Consider the following 23,784-nt stretch of genomic DNA (forward strand, 5'->3'; position numbering starts at 1 on the left):
AACGTAACCAATAAATAATATTCCCGAAATAGTTTTAAAAGATTTTAAAAGTGATTTCAATAAAAAAAATTAAAAAAGAGTGCAAAAAGCATTTTCAATCATATTTTTAAAAAAATTAAAAAAGTAAAACCAAATAAAGTTTTTAATGATTATCAAATACAAAAAGAATGATCGAAAAAATATATATAAAAAAAAAAGAGTACATGCACAGGAGAGATATAGGTGTGAGAGAAAAAAGCAAAGGAACTGATTTGCCTTGTCACCGCTTCCGATAGCAGCTACACAGGGAGTTAGGAAATATGCTAGCTGACTATAACCAGAGTTGATCATACATTGTAAATTAAGTTAGACATAAAAAAAATTGTGCCAAGGCACAATCTTTTCTTCAAACTTAAGGCAATTTTTTTTTGTTTTTAAGTTTGACTGGAATTTTGAATGAAATTACAATTAAAAAAATTTTAACTCTTAATTTCATATAATTTTAATAGCTGCATATCACATAAAAAAGTTTTAGAATCTTTAAAATGGATTGGCTAACCGCTGATCGCCTGAGGCGTTCCTACCAGGAAATGCTGATGGAGTTTTTGTAGGTCAGAGTATTTTTCTTTTTACATTTGACTTTAATTTTTTTTTTTTTTAAGTATTTTCCCCAAGTCTAAAAAGAGATTTTATTTTTTTCACAAAAATTTTTAACAAAAAAAAATTTTTTAAAAAACATGCCAGTGCACCTAAATTTAAATCGATTGCTTCTTGTTTTTTGATATAATAATCTCAGAAAACCGATTCTAATTAATGCAGATTTATCATTATATTTAAAGAATCCATTTTTTTTTTCAGAATTTAAAAATATTGACATTTTAGAGATTTTGCCAAATATCAATTAATTAAAACAAAGAAAAGTTATTTACTAGCCTCTTCGTCTTCACGAGGGCAAAGTTACAAGATCATTTTTAAATGTGGGTAAAATCCAGTTCTTCCAAAAGTGGCACTGATTTGGGAAAAAAATAATTGCCTCAGTCTTGAAGGAATTATAAATATAACTTGTATTTCTATTTACTTTATTTTTTACTTTTACAATGTATTAAATTAAATTTTAAAGAAAAATATCACTGCAAACATCATTGTGTCTCTCAAAGGAGTTCTTAAAACAATGTTAAAGTCTCCATGAAAAAGTTTTTCTTATGTGAAGCTAAAATTATTTTCAGCCACCCTTCACACGCACAGACCAAGGCATGTGGTTAGGTCGGTAGCCAATAAGTTTAGCTTTCAAAATCACATAGGGTTTACATACTTCTAACTTACATTTTTCGAACTAGAGCACCATTTTGTGTGAAAAATTAGCAAAAAAAATTTGTGACAAAATTTTTTTAGGCCGTCAGAAAAAAAGTTATATTTCAATTTCACTTACCCAAGACACAAAATAAGGCATTCAAGCAAGAAAGTGCCATATGTAGATTTCAGAAAAAAAAGAAAAAAAAAAAGAAAACTAGATCAAAAATGCTTATTGGGGATTTGCTATGCAAGAATGCGCATTTTTTTCTGTGACAATTTTGTTTCAATTTTTTCCAAATTTGACATTCTTTTAGCTTTAAACGCCCACAGAGTCTCTAATGCAGACATGAAGTGTGAAATATTAGTCATCCCAACACAACATACCATCAACTGATCAGAAAACACTAGTTTTATTAAAATCTGATGCAAACAGGAAAAGTTACAACTAATTTTGTAGAGAATGTTGGCTTTTGAAGCCGAAAATAATTTTTTTTGATAAGTTAAAATTCTAAATAAAAAGTTCTAAATAAAAATCCAACTCATAGAAAAGTTTCTGACTGGTATTTATGACATTATGTATGAGCCAATTTTCTTATTAGTATTGAAATTCAGACTACAATGTGTAATCTGATAAATTAAATTTAAAATAAAAAGTGATGCTTGTGTTGGACACATACACATTTTAATTAGTAATAATCAGAGAGAACAAAAATTAGCAAATCCACACGTTTTGTGTTTCTAGAAAACTAAAATCCTGAAAAATAGTCCTCGTTAAAATAAACTAATAATAAAACAAATCACAACATAAAAATACAAAAAAAAAAAAATTGCATCTCAAGGACTTGCAAAAAATGTGCTCTGATGAACTTACTGCACTTTTAACATAAATATCCCAACCAATTCGATTAGAAGCTAAATTATACTCCTTCACTGTAGAGGTCACTAGATACTGAAAAGATTTTTACCTAAATTGACGCCTAACACAGTAGCTCCTATGCTTCAGCGGCAATATGCCTTCTTTGGAGTAAAAAAAAATGTGATTTTTTTATCAATATTTTGGAAGTTTGGCAGTCAAAAAACTAAAATCTTAGCTGAACTTTTAAAAGTGAAACATAAATAACAATATCTAAGATTCTTTTGATTCAAAGGCATGTTACATATCAAGACTCACACATTGTTATTACTGACTCACACATTACCTTATTATAATTTGGTAAAGTTTAAATGATAATAAAGAGTTAGTGCTCATTTTGATAAAGAAACTAACAAAAAGTGGGTCATTTTTTAAAGATTATAATTTCTCACCCAGGATAATCAAATTGAGCTATGAAATAGTTATACATTAATAATTATTATACACTAACATGACCTCATGTAAATTGCCTGGTGCTTCCGATACCAATCTGTATAATTTACTATTAACAATAATATTCTCTTCTTTTTGAAGTTTTTCTTTTTTTCTCTTTTTTATAATGATAACAGGCTTTTCTATGATTAGTATTTTAATTTGAAACATTTTCAGAGTGTAATTATTTCCTGGCGATAAATAAAAATCAAGTATATGAATAACAATTTGTAAGGGTTTACCGGTTCCACTTCAGAAAAGGTCATCCACGTTCCACTTCATTTACATAAATGTTTGTTAACGAATGTAAATGATCTTTGTGAGATGAAGCTGATGAAACCATACAAATTGTTATTCATGTATTTAATTTTTCTACTCTCATTAGTTCGATCCTATCTCAATGAAATAATTGGAAAGCAAATATCGTCATGCGTTATTAGAAGTTAAAACAAAAGGAAATGATTGCTCCCTCCTTCATCAGTATGCGTTATGATTTTAATTTTGTTATTTTATTATTTTTAATGGTTTCTATGTGTATGCGATAATTATGTAGGAATATTCTGCAATTATTATCAGATGATGTCAAATTGGTGGGTCAAGTTGAGGTGGCTTTCCAATCATAACAGGACTTTGACTAATTTAGTGGAGATGAAAAATGTCAATTACATTTCTTATACAGTGTAACTTGGATATAAGAGACCTATTGTCCTGCACCTGCATCTCTCTTATATCCGGGTTACACTGTACATTAACACAGGTTCTAATTTGAGACTAGAGAAAATCTCTCTTATATCTGTTTTTCTTATATTCGGTCTCTTATATCCGGGTTACACTGTATAAACTAAAAAGAGAAAAGTAATTACTTACGTGCCACCTTCTAAGAAGTTGCACACATTATCATCTCTTTTCGATACCAGGTGGAATGTCTCTCGAATGATCTGCTGTTGCACATCTTCAGGCTAAAAAGGCAAACAAGAATTAGCTGAAAAAGGAGGATGAAAAATCATTTGCCCCAAAACATAGCAATGTCTATAAATAGAAAACTTGAACTGAAGATTGGCATCAAAAACAGAAAGAGCCAAAAACTATTAAAACATCTAATGTAGAAAGAAAGTTGTTTGTGGTTAGGAATACACAGGTGAAATATGCCAGTTCAAACTAACAGAAAAACTCATTAATATACTTAGATATCAGGCAAAAATATGTATCTACACAAAAAATTACAGAAAATTGTTTGTTTCTATTTTATTGATTTGTTCAATTTTTAGATTAGTGTTCAGTTTGTTACTAAAGTTATTTCTCCAATGATTTATTCATCACCCTCTAAAATATTTTGCAATCTCAAATGTTCTTATAATCTCATTATACCATTTGAAGATTTTATTGTCTTATTATATCAACTGAATATTAAGATTTTATTGTCTTATTATATCAACTGAATATTAAGATTTTATTGCTTATGACCTCACTCAGATTGTTCGCGAACCCACCCGTGTGCCCGATACACCCAATCAATATGCAAGCCTCTTAGACCTTTTTCTTTCAACTTCCCCTGAGCTATGTTCATGTACCGTTCATTCTCCTTTAGGATCCTCCGACCACTCCGTCGTATCAGTTAAGATAAAAACAAAATGTAAGAAGCCATCAGACGTACCCCTCCACCGTACTGTATACCGATACTCTATGGCTGACTGGGATAGCTTCCGTACATTCATATCTGATTTACCTCTGCACTCCATGTTTAAAAAGGAAGTGTCCTCTATAGTATCAGATCTGACCGAATGGTTAATTGTAGGCATAGACCAATTCATACCATCAAAAAAATTCCAACAAAAACCTAACAGCCAGCCATGGTTCTCCCCAGAATGTGCTGCTGCTATCGCGCACAGAAATCACTTTTTCCATAACTACCAACGTAATAGATGCACTGAGACTAAAGCTGCTTTCAGGACTGCCAGCAACCACTGTAAAAGAGTAATAAAAAATGCAAGAGAGCTATATGCCCAGTCTGTTAAATCCAAGGTAGCTGATCAACGGCTTGGTTCCCACCAGTTTTGGCAAATAACAAATAGGATCCTGAACAGAAGTGTGCGTTCTATCCCAACCATTATCAATGGACCAGAGGTTATCTCGTCAGCGTCAGACAAGGCAAAACTATTTGCAAAGAACTTTGCAGCTAATTCTACCCTATGCGACGAAGGCCATCAACTCCCCATATTTCCTCCTATAACACAGAACAAGCTAGGTAATATACAAATATCCGTGCATGAGGTCGCCAAGCTAATAAAAAACCTAGATTCCAGTAAAGCAACTGGCCCTGATGGCATCCCAATTATAGTGTTAAAAAAGCTTCAACCAGAACTTGCTCCCATACTTACGAAACTATTTAAGCGCTGCCTTAAGGAGAAGTGCTTTCCGACCCCCTGGAAGACCTCATCAGTTTGCCCTGTATTTAAGAATTCAGGTGATAAGTCATCTCCCTCTCAATACAGACCAATAAGTCTTCTCTGTGTTATGAGTAAGTTACTGGAATCAATATTAAATAGAGAAATAGTCAACCACCTCAGCAGAAACAACCTTCTTAGTGACACACAATATGGTTTCCGCTCTGCAAGATCTACCGCAGATGTGCTGACGGTTATATCCCACAGGGTTAGTGAATCTCTTGACAAAGGCTTCCTTTCTAGGGCAATTGCTCTTGACATATCAAAGGCCTTTGACAAAGTATGGCATAAGGGTCTACTTCACAAGATTTCCAGCTACGGTATAACTGGAAATGTTTTCTCAATCATTAAATCATTTCTCTCCGATAGGCTCATAAGAGTAGTGGTAGATGGACAAAAATCGGAGGCCTGCAATATAAATGCTGGAGTCCCTCAGGGGTCAATCCTCGGCCCAACTCTCTTCCTGATCTACATCAATGACCTCCCTAAACACATACTTAAATCATTCGTTGACATCTATGCTGATGACACGACCATCTACGGCAACACATCAAAGGCTGTAAATGACGAAGTTCTCTCGGATTCTCTCTCCTCTGATCTCGAACGCGTGGTTCAGTGGGGGAAGATGTGGCTAGTTACCTTTAATGCATCTAAAACCAAACTCCTATCCTTACATCATCAACGCTCTGATCCCCAGCTGGCATCAATTGTGATGGATGGCTCTCGTCTGGGTGAGGCCCCGTGTTTTGACAAGCTTCTGGGTTTGACCTTTACTCCTGATCTGAAATGGAACACGTACATCAAGTCTGTTGCCAAGGTCGCAGGAAAGATGGTGGGATCCTTCTACCGCTCAAGAAGATATCTCACTACTGATGCAATTCTCTATCTTTATAAAAGCCAAGTACAGCCAAGGATGGAATACTGTTGCCATATCTGGGCAGGAGCTGCCAAAAACAGCCTATCATGCCTTGACAGAGTACAAAATAGACTTCGTGGTTTAGTGGGGGATGCCCTTTTCTCTACCCTGCAACCCCTCTCCCACAGAAGAGACGTTGCGAGCCTATCCTTGTTTTATCGTTATTTTCATGGCAGGTGCTCGTCTGAACTCCAATCCCTGGTCCCCCCTCGCCAAACTTTCACGAAAAACACCCGTCTAGCTGAATCCACTGTGAAAAATTTCCCCCACTCTATATCTGTGCCTAAATCAAAACGCGGATTTCATGAGCAAAGCTTCTTTCTTAGAACTGCACGCCTGTGGAACTCTGTTCCGTCTGCCTGCTTCCCTCCGGACTACAACTTGGATGTCTTCAAGTCTAATGTTAACAAATTCCTAATGAACCGCCCCCCCTAATTAAACACTTCATAAAATCTCCTCACTAACGTGATGTACTTGCAATAACCCTGAGTGGCTTCTGGGCCTTGATAAGTGGTGATCACTGTGTAAAAAAAAAAAAAAAAAAAAAAATTGTCTTATTATATCAACTGAATATTAAGATTTTATTGTATTATTATATCAACTGAATATTAAGATTTTATTGTCTTATTATATCAACTGAATATTAAGATTTTATTGTCTTATTATATCAACTGAATATTAAGATTTTATTGTCTTATTATATCAACTGAATATTAAGATTTTATTGTCTTATATCAACTGAATATTAAGATTTTATTGTATTATTATATCAACTGAATATTAAGGTTTTATTGTCTTATTATATCAACTGAATATTAAGATTTTATTGTCTTATTATATCAACTGAATATTAAGATTTTATTGTCTTATTATATCAACTGAATATTAAGATTTTATTGTATTATCATATCAACTGAATATTAAGATTTTATTGTCTTATTATATCAACTGAATATTAAGATTTTATTGTCTTATTATATCAACTGAATATTAAGATTTTATTGTCTTATTATATCAACTGAATATTAAGATTTTATTGTCTTATTATATCAACTGAATATTAAGATTTTATTGTCTTATTATATCAACTGAATATTAAGATTTTATTGTCTTATTATATCAACTGAATATTAAGATTTTATTGTCTTATTATATCAACTGAATATTAAGATTTTATTGTCTTATTATATCAACTGAATATTAAGATTTTATTGTCTTATATCAACTGAATATTAAGATTTTATTGTATTATTATATCAACTGAATATTAAGGTTTTATTGTCTTATTATATCAACTGAATATTAAGATTTTATTGTCTTATTATATCAACTGAATATTAAGATTTTATTGTCTTATTATATCAACTGAATATTAAGATTTTATTGTATTATTATATCAACTGAATATTAAGATTTTATTGTCTTATATCAACTGAATATTAAGATTTTATTGTATTATTATATCAACTGAATATTAAGATTTTATTGTCTTATTATATCAACTGAATATTAAGATTTTATTGTATTATTATATCAACTGAATATTAAGATTTTATTGTCTTATTATATCAACTGAATATTAAGATTTTATTGTCTTATTATATCAACTGAATATTAAGATTTTATTGTCTTATATCAACTGAATATTAAGATTTTATTGTATTATTATATCAACTGAATATTAAGGTTTTATTGTATTATTATATCAACTGAATATTAAGATTTTATTGTATTATTATATCAACTGAATATTAAGATTTTATTGTCTTATTATATCAACTGAATATTAAGATTTTATTGTATTATTATATCAACTGAATATTAAGATTTTATTGTATTATTATATCAACTGAATATTAAGATTTTATTGTCTTATTATATCAACTGAATATTAAGATTTTATTGTCTTATTATATCAACTGAATATTAAGATTTTATTGTATTATTATATCAACTGAATATTAAGATTTTATTGTCTTATTATATCAACTGAATATTAAGATTTTATTGTCTTATTATATCAACTGAATATTAAGATTTTATTGTCTTATTATATCAACTGAATATTAAGATTTTATTGTCTTATTATATCAACTGAATATTAAGATTTTATTGTCTTATTATATCAACTGAATATTAAGATTTTATTGTCTTATATCAACTGAATATTAAGATTTTATTGTATTATTATATCAACTGAATATTAAGATTTTATTGTCTTATTATATCAACTGAATATTAAGATTTTATTGTATTATTATATCAACTGAATATTAAGATTTTATTGTCTTATTATATCAACTGAATATTAAGATTTTATTGTCTTATTATATCAACTGAATATTAAGATTTTATTGTCTTATATCAACTGAATATTAAGATTTTATTGTATTATTATATCAACTGAATATTAAGGTTTTATTGTATTATTATATCAACTGAATATTAAGATTTTATTGTATTATTATATCAACTGAATATTAAGATTTTATTGTCTTATTATATCAACTGAATATTAAGATTTTATTGTCTTATTATATCAACTGAATATTAAGATTTTATTGTATTATTATATCAACTGAATATTAAGGTTTTATTGTCTTATTATATCAACTGAATATTAAGATTTTCAAAAAATGTTAATATTCATCTGTTCAAACGATGTATGCTATGCTAGTTTAATGTAAACTCATGTCTCCATCCTTGAAATGAAAAAAGTTCTTCCTCGTTGGTAAAAATTGACACATCAATTATTTATTTTCTCTTACTAATGAGTCACCACTTATTAAAGCCAAAAGCCACTAGAGGATAGCAGTCAATGAGATTGGTGGATTGTCAAGCCAATGATGAAGAATATTAAGAGATGTTTGAAACTGGTAAATGGAATGAAGAAAATTTGATTATTTATTAGAATGGTTTGTGACAAGCATATTTGTTGGCATTGAATTTGATGTTGTTGTCTGCAAGGAAGCACGATAGTGTATTTCATAAATGGGGAATTCTTGAAATAAAATATGTCCATGGAAATTCTGTTTGATATTAGACACACAGGAAATTCTTTGCAGTTGTGGTAAATAAACAAGTTCTTGCTGTTAATGTCTTACATGGAGGAGCTAAAGATTGGAGTTCAGTCATGCACTTTCCATGAAAATGTTATACTGTAGAGAAAGACTAGCAACTTATATTATGTAAGAAAGGGACTGTAGAGAATAGAAGAAATCATCCCCCACTAGATTGGGAAGTCAATTTTGTACACTAAGGCAAGAAAGAGTGTTCCGAGCAGCATCTTCCCAGATATGATCGCAGTATTCCATCTTAGGAAGTATCTGACGCTTATATAAGCAGAAGATTGCATCAGGAGTCAGATACTTTCTGCTGTGATAGAATGATTCAACCATTTTATCCACAACCACAGCAACAAATTGAAGAGAAGTTTTCCCTTTAAATAAAGTGAAAATCAGCCCTTGGAGATTATTAAAATAAGGGTCTTTCTGAGAGAGCCATTCATTTCAAGTCGACCAAACAAGGATTTGAGCATATTAGTAAAAGAAGAAAAACTTGGGTTTAGAAGTATTAAGAGTAATGAGCCACTCTCCCACCATTTGCACCACATACTCTAGATCGGTAGAGATGGAATCAATGCTCTTTGAAGTGTTATCTTTAACAGTTATGTAGTCCTCATAGATGTCAGACTTCAAAATATGATTTTGGAAGATCATTAAGGAAAAGGATTGGCCCAGAATAGATCCTTCAGGCATGTCAACATTGATATTATGTACTCTAGACTTCTGCTTACCAATAATTACTTTTATAGGTGTTTCAGAAACAAAGAATTTGATGGTTGAGAAGACATTCCACAACCAGCAAGTTTATGAAGCAACCTTTTTATGCCAGACCCTATCAAAGGTCTTTGATATGTTGAGAGCTATTTCCCTATAAACAAAGCTCCGAGAGATCCTATTGATATTAGAGTCAGCTCATCAATTATTGATCTTGCAGGATGAAATTCATATTGCTTGTCACTAAGTAAACTGTTGACAACTTCTTGATTCAAGAAAATTACTCATGATGCACAAAAGTTTGATTGGTTTGTATTGAAGTGCAGAAGACGAATCAGTATTTTTTTAAATACTGAAAAGACTGATAAAGTTTTACAAGGAAATGGAAAGCATTTCTCCTTTAAGCAATGATTGAATAGCTTTGTAAGGATAGGAGCAAGTTCCAACAACAGGACCTTAAGTACAATGAATGGATGTTGTAAAGACCAGTTATCTTGCTAGTATCAAGGTATTTGATAAGTGTGACAACATTCCAAATAGATATATGGATATCGCTTCTTTTTTAGTTATAGGGAGACATTCTGAAAGTAGGTGGCCTTAATAGAAAAAGGGTAGAATTTGAATTAAAGTTCTTTGTTAAATGATTGGTTTTATCAAACGCTGAAGAAACCATCCCTGGTTTATTTGTTGAAATAGCAAGTCTTACATGGTTCAGTATCCTGTTTATTATTCTGCAAAATTTTTAAGAACCAAACATCTACTTTATCTAGCTATGAATTTAACTGATTGAATATTTGATTTTGTTCTGTAGAGTTTAAAAAATCATGGCTCACAGCATCGGAACACTTTGCAAGAGGGGATTTTTTTCTTGGTCACCGTTTTGTTTCATACAGATGCATGTCCTTTGCTGACAGAGGTTTACTCATCAAGTGCGAGTGAAAAACAGACTTTATTCCCTTAGAGTTTGGTCATCTACGTTCAGTAACCCTTGCTACTTCATGTGGCTCATCTCACCCTTCTTTATAAAACATGCTACACCTCTTGCGTTTTCTTTTGGTTTTCCTGCACTAGCAGCAAAGAGAGCAAACCTTTTGCTTCTTTGAGATGAGGTTGTCTGTAGCATTACTACTACACACTCCCCTCGTCCTATGATTGCGCATGAAACATTAAGGAGGTTGTATTTTGCACTGTGTGCTTCTTTACAGTGATACAGTTATTAGGTCTCCATTTGAAGTGTCATCGGAAGAGATATTACCTGCATTTATGCTGGGTGCCTGTTTACCTCGTCTCTCTTCAATTGTCATAAATCTTTCACTTACATTCTCTGAAGACTGAAGAACAGACCGTCGGCGGGCTTGGTCCTACTATGGGTCGCAAATCTTTCACATCACATGGCATTCCATAATCCGATATGTTCTGTGTACTGGTAATTCCGGCCACACATCCCACTCCATACTCCATGGCACATCATCCATATGGGGTCTTTACTCACGCTTGGTCATCAGTTTTGAAGACAGTCTGCTATCGATTGTGTGTCAGCATTGATGTTCCATTGATTCCTTTCAGCTGTATGCGGTACCGATAGACCACGTTGATAGGTACTGTGGTAGAGGACACATCATCCTTTAGCGTGACGTACCAGTATACTGCTTCCAGTATACTGGTACGTCATTTTCTGGTTGTGATCCTTTTCTGCACTTATGTGACATCACTTGATTACCAGAGAGGACGTATGCACCGCGAAATCAAAGTCAGATTTTCATTCATCTAGGAAGGTTTTAAACAAGCTACTCCAAAAGGCAGTGTTATTAATCTGTTAGAATCTGTCAGTGGGCCCTGTTCATTGAAGAGTGTCTTCAGCTGACTGATAACACTTTTTGCACCTTGTCAGGGAAGGTGTCGTCAGATGACAAACCGAGTGGAGCCATGGTCAATCAATGCCAAAGAATTGGCCCCATTGCAATGGGTAATATCTATCACCACTCAATGCCATGTTTGTTTAATGTTTAAAGCACCCTCTGACCAGTGCATGGGAAATGGATCGATCGACTGACAATCTTCACATTCTCTGATGATAGCAGCCTTAGAAACTCCAGGTTGAATTCGCAAAGTAGAGTGCCCACCTTACACAAGGATGACCGTTTTGTTGGTGAACAATCTTGATCTGATCAAGTTTGGCTAACCTCACGAATGCAGTGCAAGCAGGTTGCACAGGCTCAGTGTTCCTCTTTATTGCATCATTCTCCTAAGTTGATCTGCCTTGTTTTGGTTAGATTTGACCAAGGATACATCCATTGACAGTATTTATTCTTTCACCAATTTTATTATAGTGTTAAGCCACTGTCGAATGAGCATTTCACTTGTAGTTTTGGCTCATACCCTGGACCTGCTGGTAAGGGTATCCAATTCATGGATACAAGCAGAATCAGTAATCAAGTGCAAGTGGTCGCCTTACAGAAGATTGCCCAGTTTATTCCTTTAATAATGGCATTGAGTTCCACAAGGTTATTATGTTGGGAATCCTCTACCACAGCCTCATCATATACCAATGACATGCCGGTAATGAGAGAGTTTGCTTCAACTCATATGCTAAGGTCTTGGCTGTCAACACACCATTTGCCCCACACCAGGTCTTCTTTGTGTAATCTGGTGAGAACTTCTCTTAATTATGGTGTTGAAAGAGATGTCATTCATTTTCTCATTCCACTCAGGGAGATGTCAGATGTTCTCCGCTGATAAATGCTACAGCAACACAAAGCCAATCTCCCATAGGAAGGTGTTCAACCAATTTGCCACATAATGAAAATATATTCCATCACATGATGACATGAGGTATGTCTGGGATTTCGTTTCCTCTTCTGCAATACAGAGCGTTATCCTCTCATCAGACCTACAATAAAGCACTCTTGCACCATCCCGTAGCCTCTCTGGTTTTTAGCTGAGGAGGCCAAAATTGTAGAGATGCTCTTTCATACACGCTGCAAGCACAACATTTTTGTCCACATACATGTCATCAATATGGGCAGATGTTGCTTGTTGTATGCACTCTTCTTTTGTCAAAATAGCATCAGCAATTGTTTGCATGATAGATGGTGTCATATTGAGTCAAAGTCTTATGCAGGTCAGGTAATACCTTTGTCCTTTGATTAGTACAATTTGGTAGGGCCACAGTGATTGATGCACATGTACTTGAAGGTATGCTTTGCAAAGGTCTAACACCAATACATTCCATCTTGCTCACCACCATTCTCACAACTTTTCAGTGCGTATGTCCATGTGGGCTCTAAATGGATCCACATGCTCATTTAATTCCAGATAATCATGCACCAGCCTCACCTTTTGTTTTCTTTACTAAATGACTGCCATTAGTGGAATCACTCTTTAGGGGTTCCAATTCCTTTTCTGGATAAGGAACCAACCACCCATTATCAATCCAAGCTTGTGGCTCTTTTTTATATTCTGCACAAGCTTTTGTAGAAATGTTATAATCTGAAACTGTTGCATAATTTTTCTGGTAGCTGATCACTGGATCACTTCCAAGATACTGTCCAGGATTTGATGCCTTGGTTGAAATCCGTGTGAAAGTCAGGCTATTCCAGTTCTATTGTCACAACCAGAGTGAAAGCCGCCTTAGCAAAATGTACCTTACCTTCTTCATTGATATGTACACCACCAAATTTCTTGATGACGTTTATCCCCAAAAGGAGGTCAAATCCCAAGTTTGCTGTCGACCATTAATACATCAGTCTTGAGGGGATTCCTGTTGGTCACTGTTAAAGTTATGATGCCAACACCATGACTTAACAGGTATTTCCCCGCCTGCAGCCGAATCATGGTACTTTTCCATACTTTGGATTGACATGACACACTTACAATAGATAAGGAGCACACAGAATCTAATAACACTATCCGATCTAGCCATTGATTTTTACTTTTATTATTGGAAGTACTTCTTATTTATGTGGTGAGAGAGTAGTAATGCTGACCTGTTACCCATTGCTTAGTTTCCCAGACACCTTGATGCAACATGTCCTTGTTGCTGGCACTGATAACAGTGTATCTCTGGGAGCGCTCTTCTTGCTTTGCCCCTGGGCTTTACTCTGACAAAGTGATTGGAACATCCACACTTGTGGCACATCACTGCGACTGTGTCCTACTGGTCTTGGGTTAAAGGTGGGTCTACAGGCACACAAGGAAGAATTCTGTGTTGCCTAAATGCTGCAACAACAGGCTCATTCACCTCTACTTCTATGAGAGCTAGAGCCCTAGAAAGAATCTGTTCCAAGGTTATGATTTTCATCCTTGAGAATCCACACAATTGTTATCTAATGTAACCGGGGAATCCTGACACAAAAGTGCAACTGAGCCATCAGTCAGAGGAGTTTTCTTTGATTTAATTAGATGCATCACATTCTGTAGGTCATTATTCATCCACAGTTTCTCCGAGGTGCAAATGATGAGAGACAAACTTGTCAAATGCAACTAAAGAGTCCAGTGCAAAAGCCATGAGAGGGCTTGTTTCACCTGCTTTAAATCCTCCCTCTTGTTACGGTTAACCATTGGTCTACTGACAGAGCACTATCTCTCGAGCTGAGTTGTATAACATTTTGCACACCAGTTCCACCTGGTCCAACCATTCAGACACTGTATGATCGGGTGAGACACCATGAAATTCAGGAATCAGCTGAATGTTAAATGCTTTGCCTGCCATTTGTGTTTGGTTATTTAACTGAGATAGCTTGTTCTGTAGAATTTGGATAATTATGACTCACAATACCAAAACTCTTTACAAAGGGAACTTTTTTCTTTGTTCACCATTTTGTTCCATATGCATATCTTTTGCAGATGGAGATTTACTCATCTAATGTGAGCAAAAAACTGACTTCATTTCCTTAGAGTGTGGCTATTTATGTTCAGCAACTCTCGCCACTTCACATGGCCTTGCTTTTCCTTCTCTATAAAACACACCACACCTCTTGTAACTCCTCTTCATTTTTCCACAGTGACTTTTTTGAGGTGAGGTTGCTTGTAGCATTACTACTACAGATTCTGTTTGCAGCAATTGTAGGTAATTTTAAAGGTAGTTTTGGTTTCAAGACATCTATTTCATTGATAGTAATTGAAATAGTCTTCTGTGAAAAATTGAAGTCGCACACTCAGGAGTGAACTATAGATAGCCATTTGGTTTCTGTTGGAATTTTAGAGGGTATCAAACCCTCAATACCAACAATCAGATATATTAGAGGCAATACACAATATTTTTTCCAAAAATGGAATAGAGAGGAATTTCAAAGATAAATGTGTTGAAACTATTCCAATTGCGTATTGATACTCTATGTGATGGAAAGGGACATCTGAGATTTATCCAAACTTGTCTGATCTTAATGCAGACAATTGAATGATCAGAAGATCTCTAGAGAAATAGAAAAATAGATGCACATTGCTGAAGACAAGTTGTTCAGAAGAAACCTTGCAAACATTTTATCAACAATCTGAATCAGCTCATAAACAAATGACAAAACTTTCATCATCAAACTTGTTAGAGTTAATGATCCTTCTACATTGTAACATTGAAACCATCACATATACGAATATTAGGAGAAGGATAAAAAGCAGAATCTTGTCCATTTTTTAGAGATTCACTTAATGAAAGTACCTTGTGAAGATAATAAAGGGCAAAGGTGTTACAAGAACAACACGGAAACACTGAAAAGCAATTCAAGCTCTTTATTTGAGATGTACCTATATGACATGAATATAAAAGAAATAAATTGCATCCATCTTTCGACAAAAGATTCAACACGGAATTGTTTTTTAATATGTCGATTATTTTAATATGTTGAATTCAGCTCCTACTCTAAAAAGTTATAAAAAATAGTTTGGATCAGATAACCTCAGTACTCCGCAAGAGAATGCTTTAAATACATTCCCTCTTCCTCCTGAGAGAATACCTGGAAAGATCACTTACTAAGATTAAACGCAACCATTTTTGTTTTAATCCAATGACTAAATTTTAGTCTGAAGGCATAGTACATTTTAAAAATTCATGTTATTGTTTTTGCATTCATTTAAAAGCACATATAAATCAAAATAATTGACTATACTTTGTCATTAAACTTTAATTCTATTTAGAAATTACTTTCTGATTGACAGCTTATAAGTCTCAGGACAAGAAATCATATAGACCTGGTGTGGAATAATTGACAGTGTTTTCACGACCATTAAATCCTTTCTCTCTGATAGATCTAAAAGATAATCGTTGAAGTAAATAGTATCAATACCAGTGTGCCTCTTTTGATTTTCATTAATGATCCTCCAAATATATTTTGAAATCATTTTGGACATCTATGCAGACAACTATTTATGGCAACCTTGAAAATTACTGGTAATCAAGCTCTTGCTGAATCTCTTCTGATCTAGAGCATGTGGTACAATTGGGCCAAAAAGTGGCTTGTTATTTTTAACACTTCTAAAAATCAAGCTGTTAACCTTCTGTCACCAATTCTTAGATTTCTTGAATTCGAAATGAATGGCTCACTCCTTGAGGAAGCCCATTATTTCAACAAGCTACTAGGATAGTTCATTCAAGATCTAACATGGAAGACTTACATCTAATCTGTTGTTAAGGCTACTACAAAAATGTTTGGATCGCCCTATTGCTCCAGAAAGAACTGGATTTCTAATGCAATCTTCTATGATACTATAATTGACCACCTCCTTGTTGTTCCCAAGTGCTAGGAAATAGGAGAGCAAAGAAAAAGGATAGGTAACAAAAAAAAAAAAAAGGAAATAGGTTTATCGGGGAAACAAAAGAAAAAAAAAAGGAAATAGGTTTATCGGGTAACAAAAGAAAAAAAAAGGAAATGGGTTTATCAGGTAACAAAAGAAAAAAAAAGGAAATAGGTTTATCAGGTAAAAAAAAAAAAAAAAAAGGAAATAAGTTTATCAGGTCACAAAAGAAAAAAAGGAAATAGGTTTATCGGGTAACAAAAAAAAAGGAAATAGGTTTATCGGGTAACAAAAAAAAAGGAAATAGGTTTATCGGGTAACAAAAAAAAAGGAAATAGGTTTATCGGGAAACAAAAAAAAAAAAGGAAATAGGTTTATCGGGTAACAAAAGAAAAAAAAGGAAATAGGTTTATGGGGTAACAAAAAAATAAAAGGAAATAGGTTTATTGGGGGGGAAGGAAATAGGTTTATTGGGTAACAAAAAAACAAAAAAAGGAAATAGGTTTATCGGGAAACAAAAAAGAAAAAAAGGAAATAGGTTTATCGGGTAACAAAAAAAAAGGAAATAGGTTTATCGGGTAACAAAAAAAAAGGAAATAGGTTTATCGGGTAACAAAAAAAAAGGAAATAGGTTTATCGGGTAACAAAAGAAAAAAAAGGAAATAGGTTTATGGGGTAACAAAAAAATAAAAGGAAATAGGTTTATGGGGTAACAAAAAAATAAAAGGAAATAGGTTTATGGGGTAACAAAAAAAAAGGAAATAGGTTTATCGGGTAACAAAAGAAAAAAAAGGAAATAGGTTTATGGGGTAACAAAAAAATAAAAGGAAATAGGTTTATGGGGTAACAAAAAAATAAAAGGAAATAGGTTTATGGGGTAACAAAAAAATAAAAGGAAATAGGTTTATCGGGGGGGGGAAAGGAAATAGGTTTATTGGGTAACAAAAAAACAAAAAAGGAAATAGGTTTATCGGGTAACAAAAAAAAAAAAAAAAGGAAATAGGTTTATCAGGTAACAAAAGAAAATAAAAAAAGGAAATAGGTTTATCGGGTAACAAAAGAAAAAAAAAAGAAAATAGGTTTATCGGGAAACAAAAAAAGAAGGAAATAGGTTTATCAGGAAACAAAAGAAATAGGTTTATCGGGTAACAAAAAAAAAATAGGAAATAAAATTCATCGGTAGACAAAAGAAACTTGACATCGGATTTTTGGTTAGAATGTGACAAAAATGGTAAAAAAAATGATCAAACAATGGATCTGAGATTTTTTTTTTTACATAGGCATCACCACTTATCAAGGCCAAGAGGCCACTCGAGGATAAGGGTTAAAGAGTGTTCAGTAGAAATTGAACAATATAGTAATCGTTAGTAATGGAAATACAGTAAATTTGTTGACTTATATGGAACGGCTCATCAAGAACTTGTTTACGCTAGACTTGAAGACAACCATATTGTAGTCAGCTGAAAAGCAGGAAAACAGAAGACAATTCCATAGGTGTGCAGTTCTAAGAAAGAAGCTTTGCTCATGGAATCTACGTTTAGGTTTAGGCACAGATAAAGAGTGGGGGAAATTAGTGATAGTGTTTTCTGCTAGAATGGTGTTTCTTGTGAAAGTTTGGCGAGGGGTGACCATAGATTGGAGCTCAGCCGAGCACTTGCCATGAAAATAATGATAAAGCAGAGACAAATTCGCAACATCTCTTCTGTGAGAAAGAGGTTGCAGGGAAGAGAAAAAGACATCCCCTACAAAGCTACGAAGTCTATTTTGAACTCTATCAAGGCAAGATAAGTCCTTTCTAGCAGCTCCTGTCCAAATGTGGCAACAGTACTCCATCCTTGGACATACCTGGCTCTTATATAGATAGAGAATTGCATCAGGAATGAGATATCTATTGGATCGCTAGAAGGATCCCATCATTTTTCCAGCGGCCTTGGCAATGGATTTAATGTATGTGTTCCATTTAAGATCATGAGTAAAGGTCAAGGCCAGAAGCTTGTCAAAACATGAGGCCTCCCCAAGACGAGAGCCATTTATTTCAATTGATGCCAGATGGGGATCAGAGTATTGATGATGCAAAGATAAAAGCTTGGTTTTAGATGCATTAAAAGTAACAAGCCACCTCTTTTCCCATTGTACCACTTGCTCCAGATCAGAGGAGAGAGAATCAGAGAGAACTTGGTCATTTACGGTCTTAGATGTGCTACCATATAGTAGTGTCATCAGCATAAATGTCTATGAATGATGTAAGGATGTGATTTGTAAGATCATTAATGTAGATCAGGAAGAGAGTTGGGCCCAGGATGAACCTCTTAGGGACTCCAGCATTAATACTGAGAGCTTCTGATTTCTGCCATCAACCACTATTCTTATGAACCTATCAGAGAGAAATGATTTAATAATTGAGAAGACATTTCCAGCTATACTGTAGCTGGAGATCTTATGAAGTAAACCTTTATGCCATACTCTATCAAAGGCCTTTGATATGTCATGAGCAATTGCCCTAGAAAGGTAGCCTCCATTGAGAGATTCGCTAATCCTGTAAGCACATCTGCTGTAGATCTAGCAGAACGGAAACCATATTGTGTGTCACTAAGAAGTTTATTTTTGCTGAGATGGTTGATTGCTTCTCTATTTAACACAGATTCCAGCAACTTACTCATGACGCACAGAAGACTTATTGGCCTGTATAGAGAGGGAGATGAGCGATCACCTGAATTCTTAAATACGGGGCATACTGATGAGATTTTCCAGGGTGATGGGAAGCAATTCTCCTTAAGTCAACATTTAAACAGTTTTGTAAAGATGGGCGCTAGTTCTGGTTGAAGTCTTTTGAGTACTATAATTGGAATACCGTCAGGGCCGGTTGTTTTACTGGAATCAAGGTTTTTGATTAGCTTGGCAACATCACGTACAGATATTTGTATATCACATAGCATGTTTTCTGATACAGGAGGAAATATTGGAGGTTGGCGGCCTTGGTCGCAAAGGGTAGAATTAGCTGCAAAGGTCTTTGGAAAAGAGCTTGGTTTTGTCTGATGCTGATGAGATTACCTCAGGTCCATTGGAATAGAACATATGCTTCTGTTCAGAATTATGTTTGCTATTTGCCAAAACTGGTGGGAACCAAGCCGCTGCTCAACTACTTTGCACTTGACAGACTGAGCATACAATTCTCTTGCGTTCTTTATCACTTTTTTACAGTGGTTGCTGGCAGTCTTGAAAGCGGCTTTAGTTTCAGTACATCTATTACGTTGGAAGCAATGGAAAAAGTGATTTCTGTGCGCAATGGCAGCAGCGCATTCTGGAGCGAACCATGGCTGGCTGTTAGGTTTTTGCTGGAATTTTTTCGAGTGCATGAAACAGTCTATACCTACAATTATATATATATATATATATATATATATATTTAGATTTGGTTTGTGAGTACTTTAGGACTGGCAATTAGTTTTATGATGGTAGGGGAGTGTTTTTCAGAGGCTAGTGTTTTGTGACAGTCAATGAGTTTTTACAACAGTACCTTTAACAAAAATGTTAAAGACTGGACCACAAGTGGATGCTTCTTGATATCAGTTGTGAGCTGGATGCAGAAGAAAGCAGATCATGGCTTAGGCGAGGTCGGGAAAGCTTTAGGAGATAGAGACGAACTGATAACAACAAACAAACCTTGCCTTGAGAGAATGTAAATGTAGGCCTTGGCATTTACAGGGTTGATAGTGACAAGCACACCCAGATTCTGACCAATACATATCTAAAGTGTCAAAGTTTGTATTTTCTTTTGTTTCCTGGTGTTTCACTTTATTTTTATACTTGTAGACTCATGTTCTCCCATCGACGGCTTCCACTGTAAGAAACGATGACGATATGGCCATAACAAGATGGAGAAGAAATCCATGGCACCCAACATTGGGGATAGTCGGGCTGTTGAGTGAAGTAGCACTTAGTGTCATATCTGTACATATAAGAGTCAAATACGTCCTAACATGGAGGTACTGTTGCCACATCTAGGGAGGTGTTGCTTGGAGTACCCTTTCTTAACAAGTACAAAAATGATTTCTTCTATTGCTGACAGCCCCTTTCTTACAAAAGAAACATTACTAGTCTTTTTCTACTCTATCATCATTTCTATTGTATATGCTCAACTGGTTCTACCTCATAAGACATTCACAGCAAAAAATCCTTCTTCTACCACAACAGAAAAAGACTTTCTCTTGCCTAGCATCAGAAGGAATCTCCATGGACAAAACTTCTTTGCAAGGTCTTTTGTCCATGGATTACTGCAAAACTGCTTCCCTGCAAACTATAATGCAGTCATCTTCAAATTCAATGTCAACAAATACTTGATATGAACTGTTTCGTAATCAAACTTAGTTCATTGCATTGATTAATTTCCACTGACAATTGTTTCATCCTATTAGTATTCACATAGTGCTCCTCATATTTCGTTTTGCATTCCTTCCCATCATATTAACCCTTATCCTTAAGTGGCTATTTGCCTTGATAAGTGGTGATTCAACAGCAAAAGAAAATCTTTATTTAAAAATGTTTTAATAAAAATAGGTTCTAACTGATGCAAGTAGCTTGCATCAGAGTTGCAAATTTAGTCGGCTTCACAGCCTCCATTTAACGTTTATGATCCTCTCTTGTGCTAGATCTGATAATTTGGGTTCCAAAACTGTCAATCTCTTACTTAGCTCAGAAATATGTGAAAAAAAAAAAAAAAAAAATAGAAGCAACGCTCGTTTTCACTAGGAAAAAGTGTCTCGTGGGAAAGCATTTTGTCGCCGTTTCATACCAGCCAAGGATCCATCCACACCAACCAATCTGACAAACCAGGAACTTAAAATACCAGATCCTTTTTTGTTGGCTCAGTCCTAGTTGCACTCTCTCCGTCATTGCTTCCGCTTTTTTGAGAGAAGGGATTATAGTTCATTACCTGAAGCACCTCTACAGGGAAATGCCAATATGCCAGTTCATAGACATTTTATAGAGCCTGCGCTCATCTCCTCCTCCAGATTCACATCTTCTTGCGGTAAAGGGAAATTAAATAACAGTTGTCCGTTGGCAATGGTTACAAATTTAGTAATTTAAGCTCTGTGGCTTGCCAAAATGTCCTGGGGTAAATAAAACTGTCGAAGTCGTTGTGCGAGAGTAAACATGAAGAAAGTAAATACAATGGTTGACTTTTCGACCTGGCAAATTTGCCAAAAGTTGAAGTAAGAAAACAATATATCACATTACTCGAACTGGCAAATCGACTGGAAAAAAAAATGGTCCTAAATACTAAAACTGATTTTACCATGGAATTAAAATCAGAGATGGTAAAAACCCGAACTGAACCCCCTTTAAGTGATGAAACGCTAGAAAAGGACAGTGAGAAGAAAATAACATCAGGACAATGTTACTGCTGGATGTGGAATAATTTTGGAAAGAAACGAGAAATAATTCTGAAAAGTTTTTAAAATAACTTTCAAATTTTGAATAACCACGAAGTCATCATTTCAGCCATGTTAACCTTATATATGACTGTCACCTGTTTACGTTGGGCCTGTGAAAAATTCGAAAGATTTTGACGCCTTTAAATTGTCAATTAAAAGGTAATTTTTACGTAAATTTATAGATTAACATCGTTAGCGACCCCTCCCCTCAAGAAATGGGAGTCTACTTTTTTCACTGTCCTAAAAAGCTAATGATCCAGAAGTAGAATATCATTTTATATTAAATTCATGAAACTGATCCCCCACACTCAATTCGAAAACAATTGTTTTTGTCTTTTTTTCATTTTCAAGTTTTTTCGGTGTTCGCACGTAATCGCATAAAAAAGTAAAATCTCATTTTTTTTAATATGATTTAACTACAATATCGTAATGTCTCGATAGAATTAAAGATCAAAGACAAAATGTCATTTTTTTATAGTTCATGTGTGCCACTAAACGAAATCAGACTGAATTTTCAACGCGCCTCTGTCATTTCAAAGAACACAAGCTGTTGCGAGGGAAGGGGGGGGGCTCAATGAATTGGTTTTGTTTTGAGATTCGATTAAAGAAAAAAAAACTCAAACACAGTGGATTCAATTCTGTTTAGTGTTTCTTTGGTCAAATCCTTTTTCGATTCTTTAGAAATTATCCCGTTTATAAAGAAAATGAACATTTGTAGAACAGTACGGACGGAGAATAAAAAATATGTTGTTGATAAATTCAACTCAATTGTGTTGTTTAAATGAAACTAAGCAATAAATAAATATAAAATGAAAAGAATCGAATTTGGAATTTTTTAATAAAATATCTTGATTATTTTTGTTTACTTTAAGTCAAAATAAAAAATAAAGTTATGCTGATTGTGGATGTTCGTAAAACAAAAAAAATAATTAAAAACTTAATTTTCTTGAAAGCAAAAGAAAAAAAAATAATAATAATTGCTGCGATGTCTACTCACGTAAAACTGGAAGAATTTCGAGAGCCTTGGTTTACCGTGATTGTTGAAGACGAGAATGGCTTTAATCATTTCTTCGGGTGAACGATTGATCGGGGGCGGTAACAAAACAACTAGGAAAATATCATAGACAATTTAATCGACATTTTGAATCGACAGCTGACGACAATGTCTACAAGCGTATTACATTATACTACAGAGGCAAGAGAGGTTTGTCGTCGTCTCATGGACGTTAGACGAATACACAATAAGTGAGTGAAAAAAGGGAGACACCATAACCTTTTCCCTATTCAAAATGCACTTAGTTGCCGTGTTGAAATAATATTGTTATTATTTAGAAAACCATTCTTAACATTGGGAGGGGAAGTTGTTTTGTAATTTTTCTGTACTTTCACATAACAATTTAATTTTAAAAAATATCATAAAACTTGAATTTAACGTGAAAATACTATTTTTTAAAAATAGCACGGTAACATAAGTGCATAAGCACCAAAATGTATGTTTCATCTTTTAGAAAATCAAGGATTTCGTTAACAAACAAGTACAATTTAATTTAATTTGGTATAAAAAAAAAATTTAGATATTTTTTATTTTTTGTGAAATTTTAACAATTAGTATGAGTCATCAATTAATAAATATTTCCTAAATTTCAGTTTATTTGGAGTATTTTAAAGAGTATTTAGGAAGCATAATATGGGAACAATTCCTCATTTGAAAATTCAGATATTTCAGATTTACAGTGAATTTGATCCATAGTCAGTAAGCAAAATTTTGGGAATCCGCATTAAGCCTTAAATTTTAGACACGTTTTAGAATTAAATTATGTAATAAATTTCCATCAAAATTGGAGTAAGGATTCTGGACGCAAGA

The 23,784-nt window shown here is 34.0% G+C and overlaps 1 protein-coding gene across 1 annotated transcript in view; it reads right to left on the reverse strand.

The window, feature by feature from the left end:
- Positions 1–23,112, reverse strand: part of LOC145245985 (AP-3 complex subunit sigma-1-like) — a 72,801-nt gene extending 49,689 nt beyond the window's left edge. Inside the window, exons 1-2 of the mRNA XM_080107777.1 lie at positions 22,918–23,112; positions 3,485–3,576 (exon numbers count right to left, since the gene is read on the reverse strand). Coding sequence (XP_079963903.1) covers positions 3,485–3,576; positions 22,918–22,986 — 161 coding nt within the window. The 5' untranslated portion in view covers positions 22,987–23,112. The remainder of the gene's footprint in view (positions 1–3,484; positions 3,577–22,917) is intronic.
- Positions 23,113–23,784: the final 672 nt, after the last annotated feature.

The sequence above is a fragment of the Euprymna scolopes genome, chromosome 23 (genome assembly GCF_053919585.1).
Source record: "Euprymna scolopes isolate OS-2025 chromosome 23, ASM5391958v1, whole genome shotgun sequence".
Taxonomy (NCBI): domain Eukaryota; kingdom Metazoa; phylum Mollusca; class Cephalopoda; order Sepiida; family Sepiolidae; genus Euprymna; species Euprymna scolopes.